This window comes from Mauremys reevesii, linkage group 1 (assembly GCF_016161935.1).
Source record: "Mauremys reevesii isolate NIE-2019 linkage group 1, ASM1616193v1, whole genome shotgun sequence".
Classification (NCBI taxonomy): Eukaryota; Metazoa; Chordata; order Testudines; family Geoemydidae; genus Mauremys; species Mauremys reevesii.
In genome coordinates this window covers 270,512,892-270,533,925 of record NC_052623.1, presented here as the reverse complement: position 1 = coordinate 270,533,925, position 21,034 = coordinate 270,512,892, and the positions used below count along the sequence as shown (strand labels likewise).

The window sequence follows — 21,034 nt, the reverse complement described above, 5'->3', positions numbered from 1 at the left end:
TCTCTGGGTTTTCGAGATACCATTGTCTCCTGGTCCTCCTTCCACCTCTCTGTCCATTCCCTTTCAGTGGGCCCACCTCCTCCCCTCTCCCACTCCCAGTGAGGGTTCCCCAGGCCTCTGTCCATGGCCCAGAGACAGAATGTAAAGTGAGGATAGTTCAGGGCCAGCTTGTCTGCTTACTGACCTGTTTTCTTCTGTCCAACTCCGCTTCCCAACCTGTCTGTGACATCTCCTCTTGGATGTCCCATCATCAGTTAAATAGATGTGGTCAAAACTGAACTTCTGTCCCCTCCCAAACCTCCTCCACTTTCCCATCCTTCTCTCTGTCAAACATGGTCACTATCACTCAGGCCTGCAATTTGAGGGTTTCTTTTGTACCCTCCCACTCCGTTGCCACTAATACTCAAGCCATAGCCAAATCCTGCTACTTCTTCCTTCTTAACAGCTCCAAGATTCATCCTTTGTTGTCTCATTTCCCACAGTAAAAACCTCCATTCAGGCCCTCATTACATCCCATCTCGTCTACTGCTGCACACTCCTCTCTGATGTTCCAAACACATGCATTGCTCCCTTCAGTCCATACATAATACAGCCGCTAAAATCATCTCCTTTACTCAGTCTGTTTAGTCTCTTCCCTCTTCACATTCCTCCACCAGCTGCCCATAAGCTATTATAGCAAATTCAATCTGCAGGTCACCACCTTTAAAGCTCTAGGGGACTCTGCCCTGCTCCAATTATTCTCCCTTCTCAAACTCTGTGTTTCCCCTTTCAGTCTATCCCACAAATGCCTCCTGGGCCCCCTATACAAGGGCCCAGCTCCCTGACCTTAGCCACAAGGCCCCTACTCTGTCCACATTTAAGTCTCTCTTAAAGACCCACTTCTGCCATGCTGCCTACACTGAATCGAATGATTTATTTAAACAATTTAAAGAATACCCATACCAAATGCTCTAAAAATTCCTTAGCATTACAACGAGGACCTCACAGAAGCATGAAACACTATATAGCACCACAGTATTATTTAGATTTTAAGCTCTTTGGGGGATAGAACATCCTTTTGTTAAGTAGGTGCACAGGGCCTAGCACAATGCTGCCCTGATCCATGATGCTACAGCGATATAAATAAAATCAATATAATCATCATACCGGTAATGTATTAACCACACAAGCCAGCAGCAGGAAATAGCAGAACCAGGTACCAAATTAATTCAGTCAATCACTTGAAGTCTTTAGATAGTCTACAGCTCAAACAGGAGATACAGGATTGATGCAGGAATTCCTGGGTGAAGCTCTCTGGCCTGCGTTATACAGGAGGCCAGACTAGATGGTTACAACGGTCCCTTTCTGGCCTTAAAATCTAGGACATCAAAGTAACATTACAGAATCCCAGAAACATAGGGACTTTGAGAGGTCATCTAGTCCAGCCCCCTGCACTGAGGTAAACCTAGACCATCCCTGACAGGTGTTTGTCCAACCTGTTCTTAACAACCATCAGCGATAGGCTTCCAAGGGATGGAATCCCCATTCCAGAGCTTTACTATCCTTATAGTTAGGAAAAACTTTTTAATATCTAACCTAAATCTCCCTGGCTGCAGATTAAGCCCATTACTTCTTGTCCTACAATTGGAGGACAATCAATCACAGTCCCCTTTATAACAGGCCTTAACATATCTGAGGAGTGTTATCAGGTCCCCCGTCAGTCTCCTTTTCTCATGACTAAACATGCTCTGTTGTTTTTTAATCTTTTCTCATAGAAAACCTGACCTAAACCTTTTATCATTTTTGTTGATCTCCTTTGGACTTTCTCCAGTTTGTCCACATTTTCCCTAAAGTGTGGCATCCAGAACTGGACATAGTACTGCAGCTGAGGCCTCATCTGTGCCAAGCAGAGCGGAACAGTTATCGCCAGTGTCTTACATATGGCACGTCCGTTAATATACCCATATTAAATCCCCTTTCACACACTGACACCTCTCACCCCCAAGAAACACTGGCCCTGAGGACCTGAACTCCACTCTTATTAGGTAAAACGACTGCTGTTTATCACTTAAAACATATTTACGGTGCTCTACTGAGACTCGAGGCATTAGGAATAGGGTATGCCTACACTAGAAACTTAAGTTGACCTAATATAGGTCGACTTACAGCCAGCGCAGTAATTACTGCAGTGGTGCATGTCCAGACTACCCTCCTTGGGTTGGTGGTGCGCATCCTCACCATGAGCACTTCCACCAACCTAAGAGGGGCAGTGTGGAGAGATGAAAGCCCGGTCCCTCAGCTCTGCTTGCAACTTCCTCCAGGAGCCCAGCTGCTCCACAGGCTCCTGGACTTCAAGTGGGCTGACTGGGGCTTCTTGCCTCCCTTTTCCTGGCCGGGAGGAGAAGCCATCTGGGGCTTCTTGCCTCTGGGGAGTGGGATCCAGCTGTCCCAACTTCTTCCCTCACCCCCTCCCCCACGAAGCCGTGTCAGTTTCACAGCTACAGCAGGGAGCCATGAAATTGACAAGACTGCCAACATTTCCAGCCCAGAGATGAGCTGCTGCCTGGCTTCTTGCTGGTTCCCAGCTGGGAGCAGGATCCACTCTTGCCCCTGCTCTCCTGCCGTGAAACTGACAAGACAGCCAGCAGCTGATGTAAGTAATGCAGTGTCTTCACAGTCACTGCAGTGCTCTAACTACACCGACATAAGCTCTAAGCCAGTGGTTCTCAAACTTTTGTACTGCTGACCCCTTTCACATAGCAAGCCACTGAGGGCAACCCCCTAATAAATTAAAAACACTTTTTAAAATATATTTAACACCATTATAAATGCTGGAGGCAAAGCACGGTTTGGGGTGGAGGCTGACAGCTCGCGACCCCCCCAGGTAATAACCTCATGATCCCCTGATGGGTCCTGACCCCCAGTTGGAGAACCCCTGCTCTAAGCCTCTTGTGGAGGTGGAGTTATGTCGGTGTAGTAGGGCACTTACATTGACGGGAGCAAGGCTGTAGTGTAGACACTGACATAATTAGGTCGACATAAGCTGCTCTATGTCAATTTAAACTGTGTAGTGTAGACCAGGCATGAGTCTCTCTCTCTTCCATGTCTCCAGTTCCCATCTGTCCTAGACTGGTAGTGACGGACAGTCATTCCCACCTGATGGCTGTTCCAACATGGACATGAAGCGAGTTGATGATCTCAGTGCAGTTCCAACTGGGGCAGGCTTTCACATCACAAAGCCATCCCAATTGGAACAAGGTGGCCCTTTTGTTGGCAGCCTCAGCAGAGATGACTTGGTCTGAGAGGGACATGTAGTCAGAACTCTCCAAGAGATGCGATTACGGGGAAGGGGTGTATCGTATAGAACAGCCAGCGTCTCTCTTTCACTACCATCACCATTCACACCGCACTAGATTGCGGGAAAGGAAAGACGGAAAAGTGCCTCACAGGTTGGGGTAGACACGCATGTCACACACTTACATGTGGGAGGGACAGCAGGCAGCGGCTATTACATTCATACGCCTCCTTGTGCCTCCCCAGCTCCTTTAAGGAGCGGGCTTTGCGGAAGAGGGCACGGATGTTCTCCTTGTCAAGCATCAAAGCCTTCTCACTGTCTTCCAATGCCTTCTCGTACAAGCCCTGCATGAGAGGAAAGAGACCACCTGAGCAGGTAATGGTGTCTGTCATACACTGGAATCCACCTCCTTTCCCTGCTTGAAAGTTCTGCCCAACCATTTACCACAGTTCACTGGGGACATGTCATCAAAACCCATGAATATAAAAGCAATTGGAGATTAGATATAATTACACACAACACACCAAACTGCATTAAAAGATTATAAAGGTTGCAGAGTCAAGCCTCAAAAGTTAGGAAATGCCAGAATTAAGGGTGCCTGTGTGATCTTAATTCAGGCCCTTCTGTGTATAGAGTCGTCTTTTGTGATTCCATAATACTTTTCCCACAGGACCCCTGCACCATTCAGTGCACAGGACGGCCCTGCTCTAGGGATAAATAAGGGTTGTGTAGTGAAGGGGCCTATTGTTTGTAGGATTCCTGCCCCATGTATGGGGGGAGCTGGAAGGTGTGTAGTAAAAGAGGCCAGCAATTGAAGGAAGGGAAAGGATGGTCTCAGGGTTAAGACAGGTGAATGCTGCCCTAGAGAATGGGAGTCTAACCCTGCCTCTGCCACTGAGTTCCTATGTGATGCTGGGCAACTCACTTAAACCAGACTTTTTACAGGTGGTCACTCCTTATGTGTTCCTCATTTTCTGGGTGCCTGAGACCATGGGGTCCATTTTTCAGAAGTGCTGAGCTGCAACTGAACTCAACGGGAGCCTTGATTTGAACATTAAAAATGCTTTGTAATGCTGAGTACTCTGAAAAAATCAGATCCTAGGCATCTCAAATTAGGCACCCAAAATTAGTGGAACTTTTTACTTTAATCATCGTGCCTCAGTTCCCCATCTGAAAAACTGAGATACCTCCCCCCCCCCAATCTTACAGGGGTGTGTTGTGAGAATAAATTCATTAACGGTTGTGAAGCACTCAGATACTGTACTTATGAGCGCCACAGAATAGCCTATGAGGAAATTAACAACTCTTCAGAGCAGAGTTTGACTAATGTACATTAAATAAGGCCTGAGGCCACACTCTGATCAATGAGGAGAAAACAAAATATTGACTAGCTGCTCATTCAGTAAGTGCTGCCTGTTCTGTGCACCATCCACACTGAATGAGGCAGGGGTTCTGTGGAAAAAAATAGTATGCAAACATGTAACTAGAGACTGCCTCATAATGCCAGGCACAAGGGGGCCAAATTAAGATCACACAAGCAACCATAATTCAGGCATTTCTTGAACTTTTGAATGCTTGACTTTACCACCTTAATAATGTTTTTTTTAACGTGTGTGTGTGTAATTTCCTAGGTTTAAAAAAGGCAAATCAAATATCATAATGTGGCATCATACTGATACATTTTTAACAGTGAGGGTAATTAACCTCTGGAACAATTTACCAAGGATCATGGATTCTCCATTACGGACCATTTTTAAAACATGATTTGATTTTTTTTCAAATACATGATCTAGTTCAAAGAGAGTTACTTTGGGGGATTTTTATGGCCCATGTTATTCAGGTCAGACTGGATGATCACGGTGGATCCTTCCGAGCTTGGCATCTAAGGGTAGGTCTATACTTACTGCGCTGGTCGACGCGGAGATTTCGACTTCTCGGAGTTCGAACTATCGCGTCTAATCAAGACGCGATAGTTCGAACTCCCCAAGCGCTCCGGTCGACTCCGGAACTCCACCACCGCGAATGGCAGTGGCGGAGTCGACCTTGGAGCCGCAGACTTCGATCCCGCGGCGTCAGGACGGGTAAGTCAGTTGAACTAAGGTAGTTCGACTTCAGCTACGCTATTCGCATAGCTGAAGTCGCGTACCTTAGTTCGACCCCCCCTCCGGTAGTGTAGACCAGGCCTAAGGGTTGTCAGCAGAGTTGGAACCTTTAGATTTACCACACACACCTCTGCCACTTGCGCTAGTGGAGTAACTGATAGCAGAAGTAGTGTGTCATCCTCTTTGTGTACCAGCACTACAGGGAGATGAGACACTGTCAGTGGATTTCACAGATATTTGCTGACAACAGAGGAATGCTGAGACTCAGGAATCCTAGGTTCCATTTCAGGCTCTGGAGCAGAGCATGATCTAGCAAGCACAGACTTTTCCACCCACTTCCTCCAAGCTTAACCCCTTCTGCCCCTGGCCCCTCCAGCCCACACCTGGCCCAGTCCTGTGTCTCTCTCACTCCTGGTTCCTCATCCTAGTCCCATTCTCCACACATCTAGCCAGTCCCCAGTCTCCACTCCTCATGCTTCTCATCCCAACCTCCTTGCCCAGCCAGTCCTAGTCTCTCCCACCGGACTCCTTGTCTCAGTCCCCCCAACTTCCAATCTCCCCCCACCCCTGCTCAACCAATCCCAGAGCCCCCCCTCCAGATCACTGTCCCTAGTCTCCTTGCTGAAAGAGTGTTAGTTCCCCCTCCAAGCTCCTCATCCGGTCTCTCCCGCATGCTGGCCTCGTCATCCCCACCCATGTTCCAGTCTCACACCCCAAGTTCCTAGGCTAATCACAGCATCATCCCCACAAGCTTCTCCTTCCAGTCTCTTTACCCAGCCAATCTCCGTTCTCCCATTCCACTTCGGCTCCTTGTCAGATCGGGCTCCTCGCCCCGCACAGCTACTTTCCAGGCCCAGTTTCCTTCTCCCACCCCACCTCACCTGCCTGCAGTCCCAGTCTTCCTCCCATCAGGCTCCTTGTCCCAATCTACTCTCCCTTCCCCACCCCAGGTCTGTCTTTTGTCCCCTCTGTATTTGAATCAGTCGGCTTCTTCTTCCTCACTGCATGGGCCCAGCAAAGGGGGTTCACTGTTGCACAGGAGAGACAGGCCCCTTGCTCCAGTGCCTGGCTCCAAACTAGCCCATAGCATCAAGAAGTAGTAACTAGAGGTAAAATCCTGCTCAGCCCCAGGCTGGAGCATGCTCAGTGCCCGCAGAATCTTGGGGAATTTTGCTGCAAAGTTTTAGCATGTCTCAGTTGGGTATGTGCAAACTTAGAATTTTTCAAAGGCTTAAAACTGGGCTAGATTTTCCTAGGGATGGCAAAAGACACCTCCCTGTCACAAAGGCCATCTCACTGCCAAATTTAAGTCCCTGCTCCAAAGCGCAAGAGCATCTTAAAGAAAAGCTTGTCCGAAATTTTGAACATTGGCAAAACATAATTTTTCCCCTCGCCTTGTTCTCAGAAACAGCTGAACTGTTTGAGCTGAAGTTTTCCCAAAACATTCAGCCAAAGGCAGACATCCAGTGTGGAAAATTTCAGCTTGAATAGTTAGTCTGGCAAAGTTATAAGCAACTTGAAACAGGATCTTATAATGGGATGGAAGAAACCTTAATAATAGACGGTGTCTACCAGTCCCACCTATAACAACTTTGAAATGGGCATCTGAAGGGAAGAAATCCTACTGGTTGACTGAAGCCTCTACTGCAAGAGTATCTCGTATGACCACATTGGGATCCTGGAAGGGTAACGTTTAAAACCAGTTAGACAGGAATATAGAATATACTACCATACCAGATCATAGCACTGGTCCATCTAGTACAATATCCTGCCATACCAGTTCAAACAAATAGTCTACCCAATCCAGCATCCTTTCGCTTACCATACCAGCTTTGACCACTGGTCTATTTAGTTCAGGATCTTACCTCCACCAATGGTTGATACTTCAGAAGGAAGTGGCCCTGTAGCCAGAGGGTAAGAAGAGAAAATTTCCCCACAACTGCCTCAATTTTTCATCTTATCTCCAGAGACACTGCAGCTAATAACCCCTCTCGACATGTAATGTTTTATTACATCTGTCTTTAGGAGGACTAGTTATAGTGGACGCCAACAATTTAACTAGGAGGGGACCAGGGGCTCATGCCATACTTTGCTGAGAGACTTAAGTTAGGGCTAGTAGAAATTTTTTCATACAATTTGGGAGGGTGGGGGGGGGGAGGGGAAGATGACAGAAAATTAGGTTTTCACTAAACAAAACTTTTGCAAAATATCCTATTTCCACAGAAAATTCTAATGTTTCCCATTGAAAAACTGAACATTTGAAAACCAAAATATTTGTTTTTCCATACAAAAAATGAAATATTTTAGTTCTGAAATGCCTCATGGAAGCTGTGGTTTGGGTACCACATGCTCCTATACTCCTCTATAGGTTGAGTTCCCAGCCAGACTTCACCTTTCATGACTTATTGTGATCACGACACTACCATGATGCACCACCTCCACTTACCAAGAGGGGAGACTGAGGTGTACCATAGGAGATGTAGTCTGACCAGGGAACCTGGCGTATAGAGAATGAGGCCCTTGAACTACAGCTCCCATGGAGGTACTACGGCAGCATTTCAGAATCAACATATTTCAGTTTTTGGTTGAAATATTTCAAATTCAAAATTTTCTATGGAAACCCCCCACCCACCATGTTCATACCAGATCTAGATTAAATGTATTTTCCTCAAGCACAGGAGAAAGAATAAATTTACAGAGCAATGCTCCCAAGGATTGCATCCTCATCATGGAATACCTGAAAGAGCTGTCCCTTTATAGCTCGGAACTCCACAGAACCTCAACCTCTCTCCCAGCACTCTGATCTATATTAGTGCACCCCCTCACATATTCTGTCTTTATCTTGTGACACCAGTGTCATAATGAGAAGAGTTCAGAGTTTTCTGCATTCCTCCTCCCATGCTGGAGGCAGGAAGAGTGGACAAGATCAGTCCAAACCCCCATCCTATGCATGGCCATTTGTTGCATCTCCCCACTTTCTGATGGTTTTTATCCAGCTCTTGGGAATGGCTCCGATAGGTGCTCACCATGGCAAAGTAGCAAGCAGCCCGGTTGACGTGCAGCTTACATAGTAGCTCCACCGGGATGGTCACCTCGTCCGAGGCCGCATAGTCCGCCACGTTCAGCCCTTCTACGTACTGCACCAGTGCCAGCTTGAAGTCCTTCTCCCGGAACAGGTCATTCCCCTCTGCAAAAAGGTTCCGCACCAGCTTCTGTATAAAGGCCTGGGTGGAGCGAGAATATAAACACAGTGGAGTGGAGATTCATAGATTCCATGGCCAGAGCAAGTCATTGTGATCAACTAGTCTGACCTCCTATATAACATGTCCAGAAACTGAAAGGGGTTTCCCAACCCCCCATTCACCTTCACGTATGCCTTCAAGTCAAGTCCTCCTGTGAAGAAATTAATTCCCCATCCTTAAATTCCATCTGTCACCTAGTGGGGAGTTTAATTCAACCAAATCTCCTTCTCTCCTAAGGCTAAGTGCCGTCACCCAAATTCCCCCTCTCTTTGAGGTTAACTCCTCCCAGTAGTCTTCCCCTTAAAGATCTTCCACTATAGACAAATGGCACTAGACCACTCCCACACATAGCTAGCCCCTCTTGGCTCTCAAATGCAAGAACACTAATTTATAACATCTGTGCAAGAGGACAACATGTATTGACCGAAAGCCACCATTATGTGGTTTCAAACACATTCAGAAAAACAAATCTTAAATTACCTCATAATCTTCTTGGCTTAGGGGTAATGTGGACCTGAGGAGAGAAAAGGAAGGTTTCATGAAACATGGATCTGTGCAAGCACATGCATCTCTCTCAGCTAAAGAGGCAGTCTTTCTGGCTCTGCGTTATGGATCTCATTACGCATTTTACTCCACATTCACTATTGATTACTTGTAATCCTGTTATGCCAAGAAGGCCAGTTAAACACGAGTACACTACCGAGCCAGGCACCGCACTCCCTCACCCCCAAGAGATGGTCACTGCCCCAAAGGGTTCACAATTTGACTAATTTAGGAGACTGTATTTTCATGGCTATGCCCTATGCAAACCAGCTGCTCTGGGGGCTGCATTCAGGCAGCCAGGTTTCAATCTGTGATCAGAACAGATATTGTCATGATAAAATGTTTTTATAAAACATCAATTTTAAAGAGAATTTGGCACCAGTGCAAGATGTTGGATTGGTAGCCTCAGAACGCTGAATTCCTCTGTTTACCCACAGAACAAGTAAGGCCCAGAGCGCAGAAAGTGTCTTTCACGCTTCCCCCGACAAAGGGTCTAAACCAGAGGTTCTCAGGACAAAATATCTGGTGGCCTCGGAGTGCGGCCACCAACTCTTGGTGGTGGCCGCTCGCACACTTTTTCCTAAAATACTTAATTAGCTTTAGGAAAAGCTAATAAAATATGCACATATACACCCAAATCATTTTAATGTATTTATTGCTAGCTAGTAAGTCTGTTGTGAAAAGTCATATTAACACACATACAAGTATCATTCTTCACAGCAGACTTATTCATCCCTGGCAAGCCAGAGACAGATTAATCCCTGGAGGCGGGGGGGAGGGGGGACCAAGGGAGACAGTGGAGGGCTAGAGCCTGAAGCCCGGCTGTCGGAGTCTGGGCCCTGCTACTGCACAGCCGGAGTCCAGAACTGGAACCTGAAGCCCCTCACTCACCCCATTGCCCCAGGGCTGAACCCCAAAGCCTGAGCTCCACCACCCCTGGGAAGGTGGAGAACTGCTCCTCCAGCATTGTGCCCCAGGTATCTCCAGAAGGGCATAGGGCCCAACCCCTGCTGGCGGCCCTAGCAACCAACACCAAGGCAGGGCATCCGGGAGCAACAGGGTGGGGGAGTGGCTGCTACTTTGCCCTCTCACACACCCCCCCAAGCCCAGGAGGCTGTGGCCACAAGAAAAGATCCTGGTGGCCGCATTTGAGAAACGCTGGTCTAAACCCTCCCCTGGAAGAAGCACCTCAAAGGAGTTCTGGCTCCATAGGCCATCAATCCTTGCCTTTTCTGCAGAGACCACCAGCCAGGGGGCCAGTAGTGCTGGGTGGTTAATGTGGGACATGGGTTCTGACCACAACAGGACTGAGACCATGCCGTTTCATACAGATCACCAAATAACAGTCTGACAGTAAGGACTTTTGGTCACTCTGAAGATGGGACCAGACTAGAACAAGTGACCCAGAGGTGAAAGACTCCATATCCCAAACCCAATCCTTAGATCATCCAGTCATCTTCAATAAAGTGTCTTTTGTTTAACCACCACAAGATAAGCCATGTTCCCTCCCCTTGATCAACGCACCAAAGCCCAGATCCACAGTGTTTCTTTTCTTCAGGGAAGAGAATGCCAAGCCCCCCCAAAAGCCCTTCATTTCCCCATATCTTTCTAACCCCTGTCCACCCTTGGAAAACTACATCATAATCATCTCGTTAGCCAGATACACCATACTCCCTTCTAGAACTCATCGGTTATTGTGCCTTAAAATTAGCCAGAAGAACATTCACGGACTTCGTAAGTAAAGTGTGTGGGGGCGGAGGCATCATCAGGCCACTAAAATTTTAAAGCCCCTCCTCCATAGTGACCCCTCGAACCAAGCCATTAAATGAAACTTTTGCTGCTCCAAGATTCAGGACATGCTATACAGGAATACTACTTCACACTTCTACAGCACTTTCCAGATGAGGCTCTCAAGGCACTTTAGAAATATGAACAAATTAAGCCTCACAACTTCCCCTGTGAAGCAGGTATGCATCATTAGCCCCACATACTGAGTCTGGCAGAACTAAGGCCAAAATAGCACTGTAAGGCCAAGGCACCAGCGACGGTTTTAAAGTCCTATATCTCACAAACTGATCCATCAGAAGTGCAAATACATATTACGTGCTATTGGAGAACTAGCCCTCTCAGCTTTCCATTACAAACCTGATCTTAAACAAAAAAACACCAACACAATTCACATTACCACCTCGCTTCTCTTACACACACTGGAATTTTGACCCGAGTTTATAGCATTTGCTAACACAACTGTTGGAGAAGGAATACAAAGCTGTATTCCATGTAAACGCAACTTAGACTCCTAGCTTCCAAACACTGTACAAACATTCCTCTCAAACTCTAGCAGACCATAGTCACATAAGGATGGTCTGGAAATTAAATCCCAGGACTGGCAGTTAAGGGATCAGGATTCTTTTTCTGACATTTGGCACCTCTTGTGCCTTGGTTTCCTCATATCTCAAATGGAGATACTACTACTTACCTACCTCACTGAGGTAGTGAAAGGCTTAAATTGTCAATGCTTGACCAATGCTTTGAAATCCTCAGATGGAAGGCTTTGAAGAAGTGCGGAGTGTTACTATTATTATTACTACTACTGCTACACTGGCTATTAAGATCACATTGGAATGGAAGTAGTGGGCAAAAACAAGATGGGAATTGGAATAACGTGATTTTAAGGTTGCAGGACTAGCAACACTTGGAAGGATCAGGACAAATGCTCTTTGGACCTTTCCAAGCATCAGCCCTGGACTAGTGAACAGAATGAAAAGAAAATGCTATTTCTCCTTATACCATATGTTGCAAGGACTATCTCCAAAGAAAATAGCAGTGAACCTGCTGACTTACTGAATGAATTGAAGTCCCTTCTCTATTTCCTCTTTCCTTTTCTGTCTCTCCATTATAGTGTCTGCAGAGAGAAAAAGACAAAGCCAGTTATTACAGATCTTACTGTCAAAGTAGCAGTGCAGTATTTAAGTGACTAGATCACTAGCAAAATGTTCCAGACTGACTGCCTTAGACACCAAAATATTTTATTTACCCAACAGCATGGGAGGCAGCAGCAATGCAAACTCACCACCCATGCATCTCCCTGTCCCTATATGCCACAATGTTGATTTGCAGGAGACCACCCAATGGGGTGAAAAGGAATTCATTCCCACTGGCCCACTCAGTCCTATCTCTCTGCTTAGATTGCCAACAAGAGTAGCATGTTGTCTGTGTACACAATACATGCATGGCATTCCCCAGGACCAGCCATGCCTGAAGGAGGATTCCATCCAGGCCCCAAACGCACATGGAGGAAGAACAAAATGGCGTCTTCTGCACAGCATGACTTTGCATGCACCATACGTGCCAGGTCATGCCACATCAAGGATACAATTTTGCATGCAAGTGTAGAAATGCATGCCTGACTAAAAATGTCATGGTATGCCATTGGCCAGCAAGGAAGTCAATTAGTGCAAACTGTGATGGCAGTGGTTCACTAGAAAATTAACTGAGACCTTCCCCCCACTAACTAATTTAATACAGGCTACCAAGCAGCCATCAGATGATAAAATTTGATCACTACTTACCTGGGTTAGATTTTAACCTGGTGTAAGATGGGGGGCGGGGTGGGGGGGAAATCAGATACCATAGGGATATAGGTAAACTAACTACAACAGGGGTCCCCAATGGGGTGCCCGCGGGTGCCATGGTGCCCACAGGGGCATCTAAATGCACCCGCGTCCTGGCCAGCGGTGAAGCCTCTGCCGAAATGCCGCCAAATTTCTGCGGCGTTTCGACGGCGACACCTCTCGATGACGTCACTTGTCGGCGGCAAGTGACATCAAGAGGCGTCACCACCAAAACGCCGCAGAAATTCAGCGGTGACGCCTCTCGATGACGATGATGCCACTTGCCGCCAACAAGCGACATCATTGAGAGGCGTCACCACCGAAATGCCGCAGAAATTTGGCGGCATTTTGGTGGGTGCTCCACCACCGTCACGGTCCTTCGTCTGGCGCCCACCAGACAAAAAGGTTGGGGACCACTGGCCTACAGTATTTGAGAGATGTAAGCACCATGGCAGCTGAGGAATTGATTTGTGTGGTACAAATAAAAGTATAAGGATGAAACTGGGCAAAGAGAATTTCAGACTGACTTGGAGAATGTTTCCTAATGGTGACACCTGTTAGACCATGGAATATTCTCCTAAGGAAAGTGGTGAAAGCCCAAGCATTTAACACGGAATGGACAGAGACTAGGGGAAGCCACTGTAGAGAACAATCCTGCATTGGTCAAGGATGGAAAAAGACCAGATCCATTCTCTTTCACCTATTTTCCATGACTCTATGAATGCAAATGTGGCCCTCGGGCCAAAGAGTTTGCCCACTCCTGAGATAGAACAAAGGATATGAAAATAAAACAGTTGTCCATAGACTTGGCCCACTGGGGACCATGGTGAGAGCAATCAAACATTGGCAGGTCACTGCAAAGCTAGTGGCAACAAGCCAAAGAAATGCTGTGGCAGCACTCTGAACTCCTGTTTACCCACACACCAAGTACAGCATGAGCAGCAGCTATGAAAGTTTCCTGTACACATCACCTAACCCAACCTCTGCCACTTGCATCAACCCTATTCTCAAGGGACTAGTAGGAGGAGCTGGCGGGGGGGACAGGAGTTCAGCCTCCATTCTATTACATCCTTAGCCTTCCTGCTTAGACACCCCACAAAGTGGGCCAATGGGTCATGGACATGGGTTACATACAACAAGAACTGGACTAGGACTCCTGACCTATTTTACACATCACTGAAAAAGCTGACAACTGAGAATGACTTTCAGTCACTACTAGGACTGCAGGATAGTTACGGTGATGACAATGTGACGGACACTGCCTTTTCAGACTGGAGTGAGGGGGCTTTCACAACACACAGCAGCATCCTCTGTCCAGGCACAGCAACCCTAATCTTGGTCAGGTCTCAGGCACAGGGGCTGCAGAGTCAGCTGGCCCCACGCTCACTCTGAAGCAGCACTCTGGTCCCACAGGGCTGGATCTGGCTTCCTGCTCCAGGGTTTTGCAACCTGGGAAACAGAGTCACAGTGCTGCTCAAGCTTGGCCTGGCCGTTGCTCTGTCATGACTCATTATTCCTACCCGTGACTTTACACGCCATTTCCCCTTAAACCTGTGATTTTTAGTAAATTTACCATGACTGCTCTGTGATTTTTTATTTTAAAAAATGCCAACACAAATCTGCACCCCTAGTCATTATTGACCAGAGGCCTGGTTGGAGCCAATGACTTTGCGGGGAAAAGGGTCCATAACCCTTCTTTGAGCCCCCAGACTCACCCAGCTCCCCTTGGAGCTCATTTCTGATTTCTCCCCTTTTTCACCACCCCTGCTTCCCCCACACCCGTCTAACCTGCCACACCCCACATGCCTCCCCTCCAGAGCTCCCCACTTTGATAACTCACCAGCCTAATCTACCCCTGCTGTAACCCTCATACCTGACCACTGATCCCCACATAAAACCCTGCATACTGTCTCCTCTGCCCCACCCTCTGTGCCTGACAGGTGCTCTTACCTCTCTGTACTGCAGGCATAGCCAGCCCTTTCATTGGCCTTTCTGTGCTCTACATGCCTAATCATGCCCCTCCTATCCCACATGGTTAACCAATCTCTTCTACTGCTGACCCTGATGACTTTCCTTTGCTGTTAAACCCACCCACACCTTTTCATGTGCCTCCACCCCTGCTTTATATAACCCCACATACAAGAACAGTCCTGCTGTGTCCCAACATGCTGCAATACTACCCACTCCATTACACATCTCAGACATGCCATCTCCTTCCACTATCTTTCACGGAACAAGGATCACCCTCATTTTCCGCTGTGCTCCACTCCATGAAGCTGACCACTCACTCCCCCATTCTCCCTCCATAACGGCTGTCACCTGCCTGACCACTCCCCTATTCCCACATTTGACTACACCCCCAACCCTGTCTACCACCCTTCACTCTGCAAATCTGACCACTTCCCCATCTCCCGCTGCTATTACTTACTCTGTGAGCCTGACTATTCCCCAACCCCCCTGCCACGTCCCATCCTATGCCTCACAAACTTCAAACCAGCTAATGTGGAACACCAGCAATCCAAATGTGTGACAAACAAGCAATATGTGAAGCACCTGGATTTTACGGCATGCCATACCATAACTGAGAGAGAACTTATTTTAATTATAAAACCTGTTTTAAAGGATGTGTTCGCACCATCTTAATTAAATAAGTTAAAAAAAAGTTAAGAAAAATGGAAAACCATGCTATACCATGTGCAACACCACAATACTTCCTCTGACTGCATCAGCAGCAACCTGGGCGTTCACATCCCCTGCACAGACCTCTACCACTTAAGGCACAGAGGTTAACTGTTACCGTCTGTGTGGATTAACCACTAGAGGGGGACTTTACACACATTTTGCCAAGGAGTTACAAACTATTTACTAGACAGCAGCAAAATACAGTACTGGCAACCACGCATCCTAAATTCTGTCCCTGGCTCTGGGAGGGACATGTGGTCTAGTGGTTAGACAGGGTAACCCAAGCACATAGATTTGGCACATTCAGTCTGAAAGACAGTATGACTCAGTGGAAAAGACTTGAGTCTTCCATATTAGAGATCTGGTTTTTATTTCCAATTCTGTCTGTGCAAAGTTCCTGTGAATTTATTTGAAAAATGGGGATTGAGAAGGCTAATACTTGACTGCTTTCCAGGGTTTGGTTACAATGCTTTGGTCAGTAATATGAGCTATAAATGCATTGAAATAGAAATGGCAATCAGTAGAGGTGAGATCAGAACTCATGGTCTTCTCACTCCCAGCTTTCAGTAGGCACAGAGTATTTAGATAAGGAGTCCATAACCTGCAGAACTGTACCAGATTTGATGCAACAAAACAGATACCCTAATTCAGCTCAAATGCGGAAGATTCTGCATAATCCAGTACACCAAAGAGCTCTGCCCAATCCTGCACATTTGATTGTCTTCCACTCCATGTGCTTGAACTCTTCCCCAGTCCTTCACCACCCTGGCCCATGCCTGACAACTCCCCACATCCACTCTGTAAACCTGACCACCTTATCCCATACCCCACTCTCCATGTCTGACTAACCCCCATCCCCTCTAACATGCCCCATCCCATATGCCTGACCACCTTCTCTCACCCTACCACCCCTCCATCTCCCTTCCCACCATGCCCATTAGAAATGCTGCATGCCACCGAGATCATCATTGCCACCTGAGTGCCTCCTCTCCCCATATTTAAAAGCACACACAATAATGCCATTTAGACACCGCTGGACAGGCAGCCAGTGCACCAAGCCACCCTCAGCTCAGGCCTTGCCCCACTTTATAGCAGGCTCCCACCTGCACTGAGTGATGTTTCCCCCAGTCGGTGGGTCCATGCATCTCCTGGGGGGGGCATTTCAATGCAACAGGCACCCAAAGGGGCAGGGGGAGTTTTTCCCCCAGACACTTCTTTGTATTGCAGGCGCTGCAGCCCTTCTCCCCGCTCCTCGGGGCGGTGTCACTCCCCTGCCCCCACTGAGGGCCCTAGCAGCAAAATAGCCTGGTTCGATCTCCCAGGAACAAAGTCATCGCCTCTCCCCTCCCCCACCAGCCGTAGGCCGCCGATCCCCGGGCTCGCTTGGCAGAAGCAACGGGCGGCAGGAGCATCTCGGCCGGCGACATACGCTAAGGCAGCGCCGCCTTCCTTTGGCAGCTACAAACGTCTCCCGTCTCGTCTTCCAGGCGTTGATCACCCCAAAGTCAGCTCTCCCTATTGCTGGGAGGTTTCTCCCATCGCCAATATCGCCCAGCTCCCCCACCCACTTAAAAACCAACTCCCAGAAAATTTCAACAACAAAATCACCTATTTCCAAGAGTTTGGGGAGACAACTTAACCCCCCCCCCCTTTTAACACTACCGTCCACCCAGAAACTAGAAAAAGGATCAAAGAATAAAAACAACCTTTCTTATTTAATGAACCTTCCAACCCCTGAGAAATGTACATCTGAAAAGCTATTTCACAAGCATTTCTTTGCTGTTTCATGGGGCTTAATATACCCACAAGAGGGAAAACTGCAGGCAAAACACAGAGAAGGATAAAGCTTTGAAATCTTAAAACCACACCAACATAAAACCAATTACTATCCAGTGTTCACATCAACCCTAGGGGCTTTTTTAGCTCGCTAGTAACTTTTAAACTTCAGTTGCATTTTTTCCCCCAAAGGAGGCATTAGAATCTTTGACAATTATTTCCTGCAAGCCCCACATTTTTTGGTGGGAGGTGGCCTCGAAAATAAATCATTTTCTCTACTTGTTTTTTTGCTACTGCAAACCATTTCCTCTATTTAATTACTATTAGGAAGTGGGGGGATTTTGCTAATGTAAACAATATTTAGCTTTTCTTTCTGTTTGTCGGACCTGTCCCTTTTATGTCTAGAGTTAGGGGAAAAAAATCCAAAAAATATAATAAAGGACTCACCTCTGCTTGGGTTTTTCCCCACTCACACTGTGTATAGCTTTCCTTGATAAATGGTATTATATTACTAGAGATATTATTAGAGTATTATTACAATTAGTAATAATAATAGTAAATGCTATTTAATTACAGAAGGAAGCATTCTGCTTCCGGATCTGCTGCCCCTGCAGCTCCCTCCATGTGCCTCCTGGTCTCTTTACTTTCATTTCCAGGTCTCTCTCTCTCTCTCTCCCTCTCGCAGCAGTAACAGCAGTTTCCCTGAGATTCTTCTAGGTCCTAGTGGTAACCGGTTTCTCCTAAACAGACCTTTCCCTCATGGCCTTGGAAATCGGTTATTTGATTTTTACCAAGGTAACTGTCTTGCTACCGCAAATGATCACAGTATTTGTTACGGTTGATATTATTTTGATCGCCGATTTCAATAGTTTTTATTGCTCTTTTTTGTAAATACATGTACAATAACATAGGCCTGGAATCTTTGCATACACACTTGAGTAACTTTATGCAAATAAGGCATCACATTGAAGTCAGCAGTGAGAGTATGCTACCTAAAAGGACCATCACTATCTATGTGCACTGGGACTACCACATGCATGAAGTTAAGCAACTGCAGGTGCCTAAATTGTTTGCAGGATGAGGGTCATGAAAATTAGAGATGGCAATTACCTAGTTCATCCCGCACTGCTGTGGGATTGTTCTTTACACAAGTAGTTCTCAACCAGGAGTCTGGGGGCCTCAAGCAGGTTTCAGGGGGTCCTCCAAGCAGGGCCAGCATTGGACTCACTGGAGTCCAAGGCAGAAAGCTGAAGCCCCACCACATGGGGCTGAAGCCCAGGTCCTTGAGCCCTGCCACCCGGGGCTAAAGCTGAAGCTTCAGCAATGTAGCTTTGTGGGGGCCCCTGGCAATTGCCCTGCTTTCTACCCCCTAATGCCAGCCCTGGCTTTTATATGAAGAAAAACAGTTATTGTAGCACAGGTGGGTCATGGAGTTTTTATAGTGTGTTGGGGGAGAGAGGCTCAAAAAGAAAAAGGTTTAGAGCCTCTGCTTTACACTACACTCCTAAACTCTTTATCTCAGTACAAAAGACACAAGCAACATATCCAATTTCAGTTATTTTCAAACTTCTAATTGGCTTCTGGTGGAGACTGATTGTTGCTAGAAATATCAGCTGTGAAATAATTTTTGCTGCTTTTTCAAATCCATACATGTTTCCAGTTTAGGCCCTGATCCCACATAAAGCTCCATGCAGGCAAAACCCTGCATCCATGTGGAGCACCACTATCTTCACTTAACTCCATTTGGATCCAATTCCAGGATGGGGCTTAATCTAATATCACTGTTTTTTTTTTTCCCTCTCAACAATATTGTTTAGTGGCAGATGTTTCTCTTCTGACTAATTCTGAAAAGACAAGACATAACAGGTGGGTAAGACAACAAGAGGGACGGTGGGAGTTAAAGAGGCAGAGTTAAGGGCCTAAACACTAAAAGACTGCACAGTTCTTAGCCAGTGAGGAGCAGTACTGCCAACTCACCACCTGCCTCTCGGGAGACTGACATTGAGTCCGAGACAGTGGCCACAACCTTCCATCTGAACAATTGCCTAGCTAATCAACCTCTTACAATCTGTGTTGTGGATTGTCTACTCCCTTTCCAATCAGTTGTCACTTATTTAGGAGTCAAACTGGACCACACTCTGTGATACCTGTTCCATCTAGAACACGTAAAAGATCTGCACTGTCTTGATCCAGAAGCTAGCAGGAACCTTCTGGGGAGCAGAAGCAAATGTTTTATGAATTTCAGTCCCTCTTGGTGCTGGTATTTGCTCCAGCAGAATATTGTGCAGCAGTTTGGGGCAGAAGTTGACTACATATCTCATTGATTTGGAGATTAACACAGCCACCTATATCATTAGTGTCTGTCTTAGCCACACATTAACATCTAATTTATATGTTGGCTCATATAGCTCCCCCAAAACTTTGCCAAGATGCCATCACCCTTAAAACTGCACAGAGGGACTATGGTGGATGAAAACAACCACAAGGCTGACAGTGGTCCCAACAGATGCAAATAAGCAACACAGACGAAGATCTGCCCACTTCCAGAAGAAAACACCTACATCTGAAGTTCCTGCTGACTTGGCACAACTAACTTTGCAACATCCTTTTGCGGTGGCCATCAATACATCATGGCCAATGCTGCCGGCCAGTGCCAATCTTGGATGCACAACAGAATATCAAGGCCAACAACTATGTCCTCACAGAGTGGCAGCAACTGTGGGATAGAGAGACAGACATGCTGATAAATTTCAGAAGCCTCAACTTACAGCCACCTGTTTGCAACCAGGGATGCAGATCTTGGACTAGGCTTCACAGACTGCTGACTGGAACAGCCAGAGCATCTGCCAGAATGCAGAAATTTTACTTAGTCCAATCTTCACAGTGTGACCGTAGGGCAGTGATGCAAATGGACACACGTGTGGTGGAGGAGTGCACAATTAGAAAATTGGAGGGTGGACTGCAACACCTTGCTGCCCTTGATGATGCAGCAGTAAGATGGTTGAACAATCTAGATATTGGCTTGCGACCCATATGAAAGGAAAGGACCACCTGCCTAATAATCAATCTAGTTTAAACTCATCCTCCAGCTGCCCATGCACTAGGTTGGAATAAGAACTAAATTTTTCATACAGTAATGTTCAGTTTCAAGATGGAAAGCAGAGAGGGGTGACCTTGTGGGCTAATTGTCTCTCTGGAGGTGAAAATCCACACTGCAGGGTGTGAACGGAAGTCGCTATAGAAGGAGGAGGTGAGGAATGTGCTCACCGGGCAAGGCATTTCTTTCTCCCCATTCAAAAGGCACCACACTCCCCGTCAGGGAATCAAACCCTGGTCTCCCACATGACAGGCAGGGATACTCACCACTATAACAACAAGGAATAAGATAAGACCTTGTACTGCATGGAACTCCAAGAGACCAGTTATGGCCTGCTTACACCACACCACAGACCACCCCACCAGGCAACAATATAGCTTGCTCTTTTCTCCTTCTTAAGCAGGGCCGGCGCTTCCATTAGGCGACCCTAGACGGTCACCTAGGGCTCCAGGATTCGGGGGGTGGCATTTTGTGCACTCCCCACGGGGCACACGGGAGCTTCCGGTTCCGCTCCCGTCACGCCGCCGAAGAAGGACCTTCTGCCGACATGCCGTGGAAAACAGCTGCAGGCAATTGAGCAGCTCAATGACTGCCGCTGTCGCCTGCGGCATTTCCGCAGAGGGTCCTTCTTCGGCGGCGCGATGGGAGTGGAACTGGAAGCTCCCACGTGCCTCGTGGGGAGCGCACAAAATGCCGCCCCCTGA

The 21,034-nt window shown here is 47.1% G+C and overlaps 1 protein-coding gene across 6 annotated transcripts in view; it reads right to left on the bottom strand.

Moving 5' to 3' along the window:
- The window catches only part of ZC3H7B (zinc finger CCCH-type containing 7B), a 61,972-nt gene extending 43,610 nt beyond the window's left edge, over positions 1 to 18,362 (bottom strand). For 4 of the 6 annotated variants that reach the window (XM_039490881.1, XM_039490904.1, XM_039490897.1 and 1 more), the window contains exons 1-5: positions 17,681 to 17,897; positions 12,006 to 12,066; positions 9,099 to 9,132; positions 8,403 to 8,600; positions 3,460 to 3,618 (exon numbers count right to left, since the gene is read on the bottom strand). In XM_039490881.1, coding sequence (XP_039346815.1) covers positions 3,460 to 3,618; positions 8,403 to 8,600; positions 9,099 to 9,132; positions 12,006 to 12,058 — 444 coding nt within the window. In that variant the 5' untranslated portion in view covers positions 12,059 to 12,066; positions 17,681 to 17,897. Of the gene's footprint in view, positions 1 to 3,459; positions 3,619 to 8,402; positions 8,601 to 9,098; positions 9,133 to 12,005; positions 12,067 to 17,680; positions 17,898 to 18,343 lie in introns of those variants that run through there. The other 2 variants (XM_039490889.1, XM_039490913.1) reach the window with 1 other exon arrangement.
- Between the last annotated feature and the right edge of the window lie 2,672 nt (positions 18,363 to 21,034).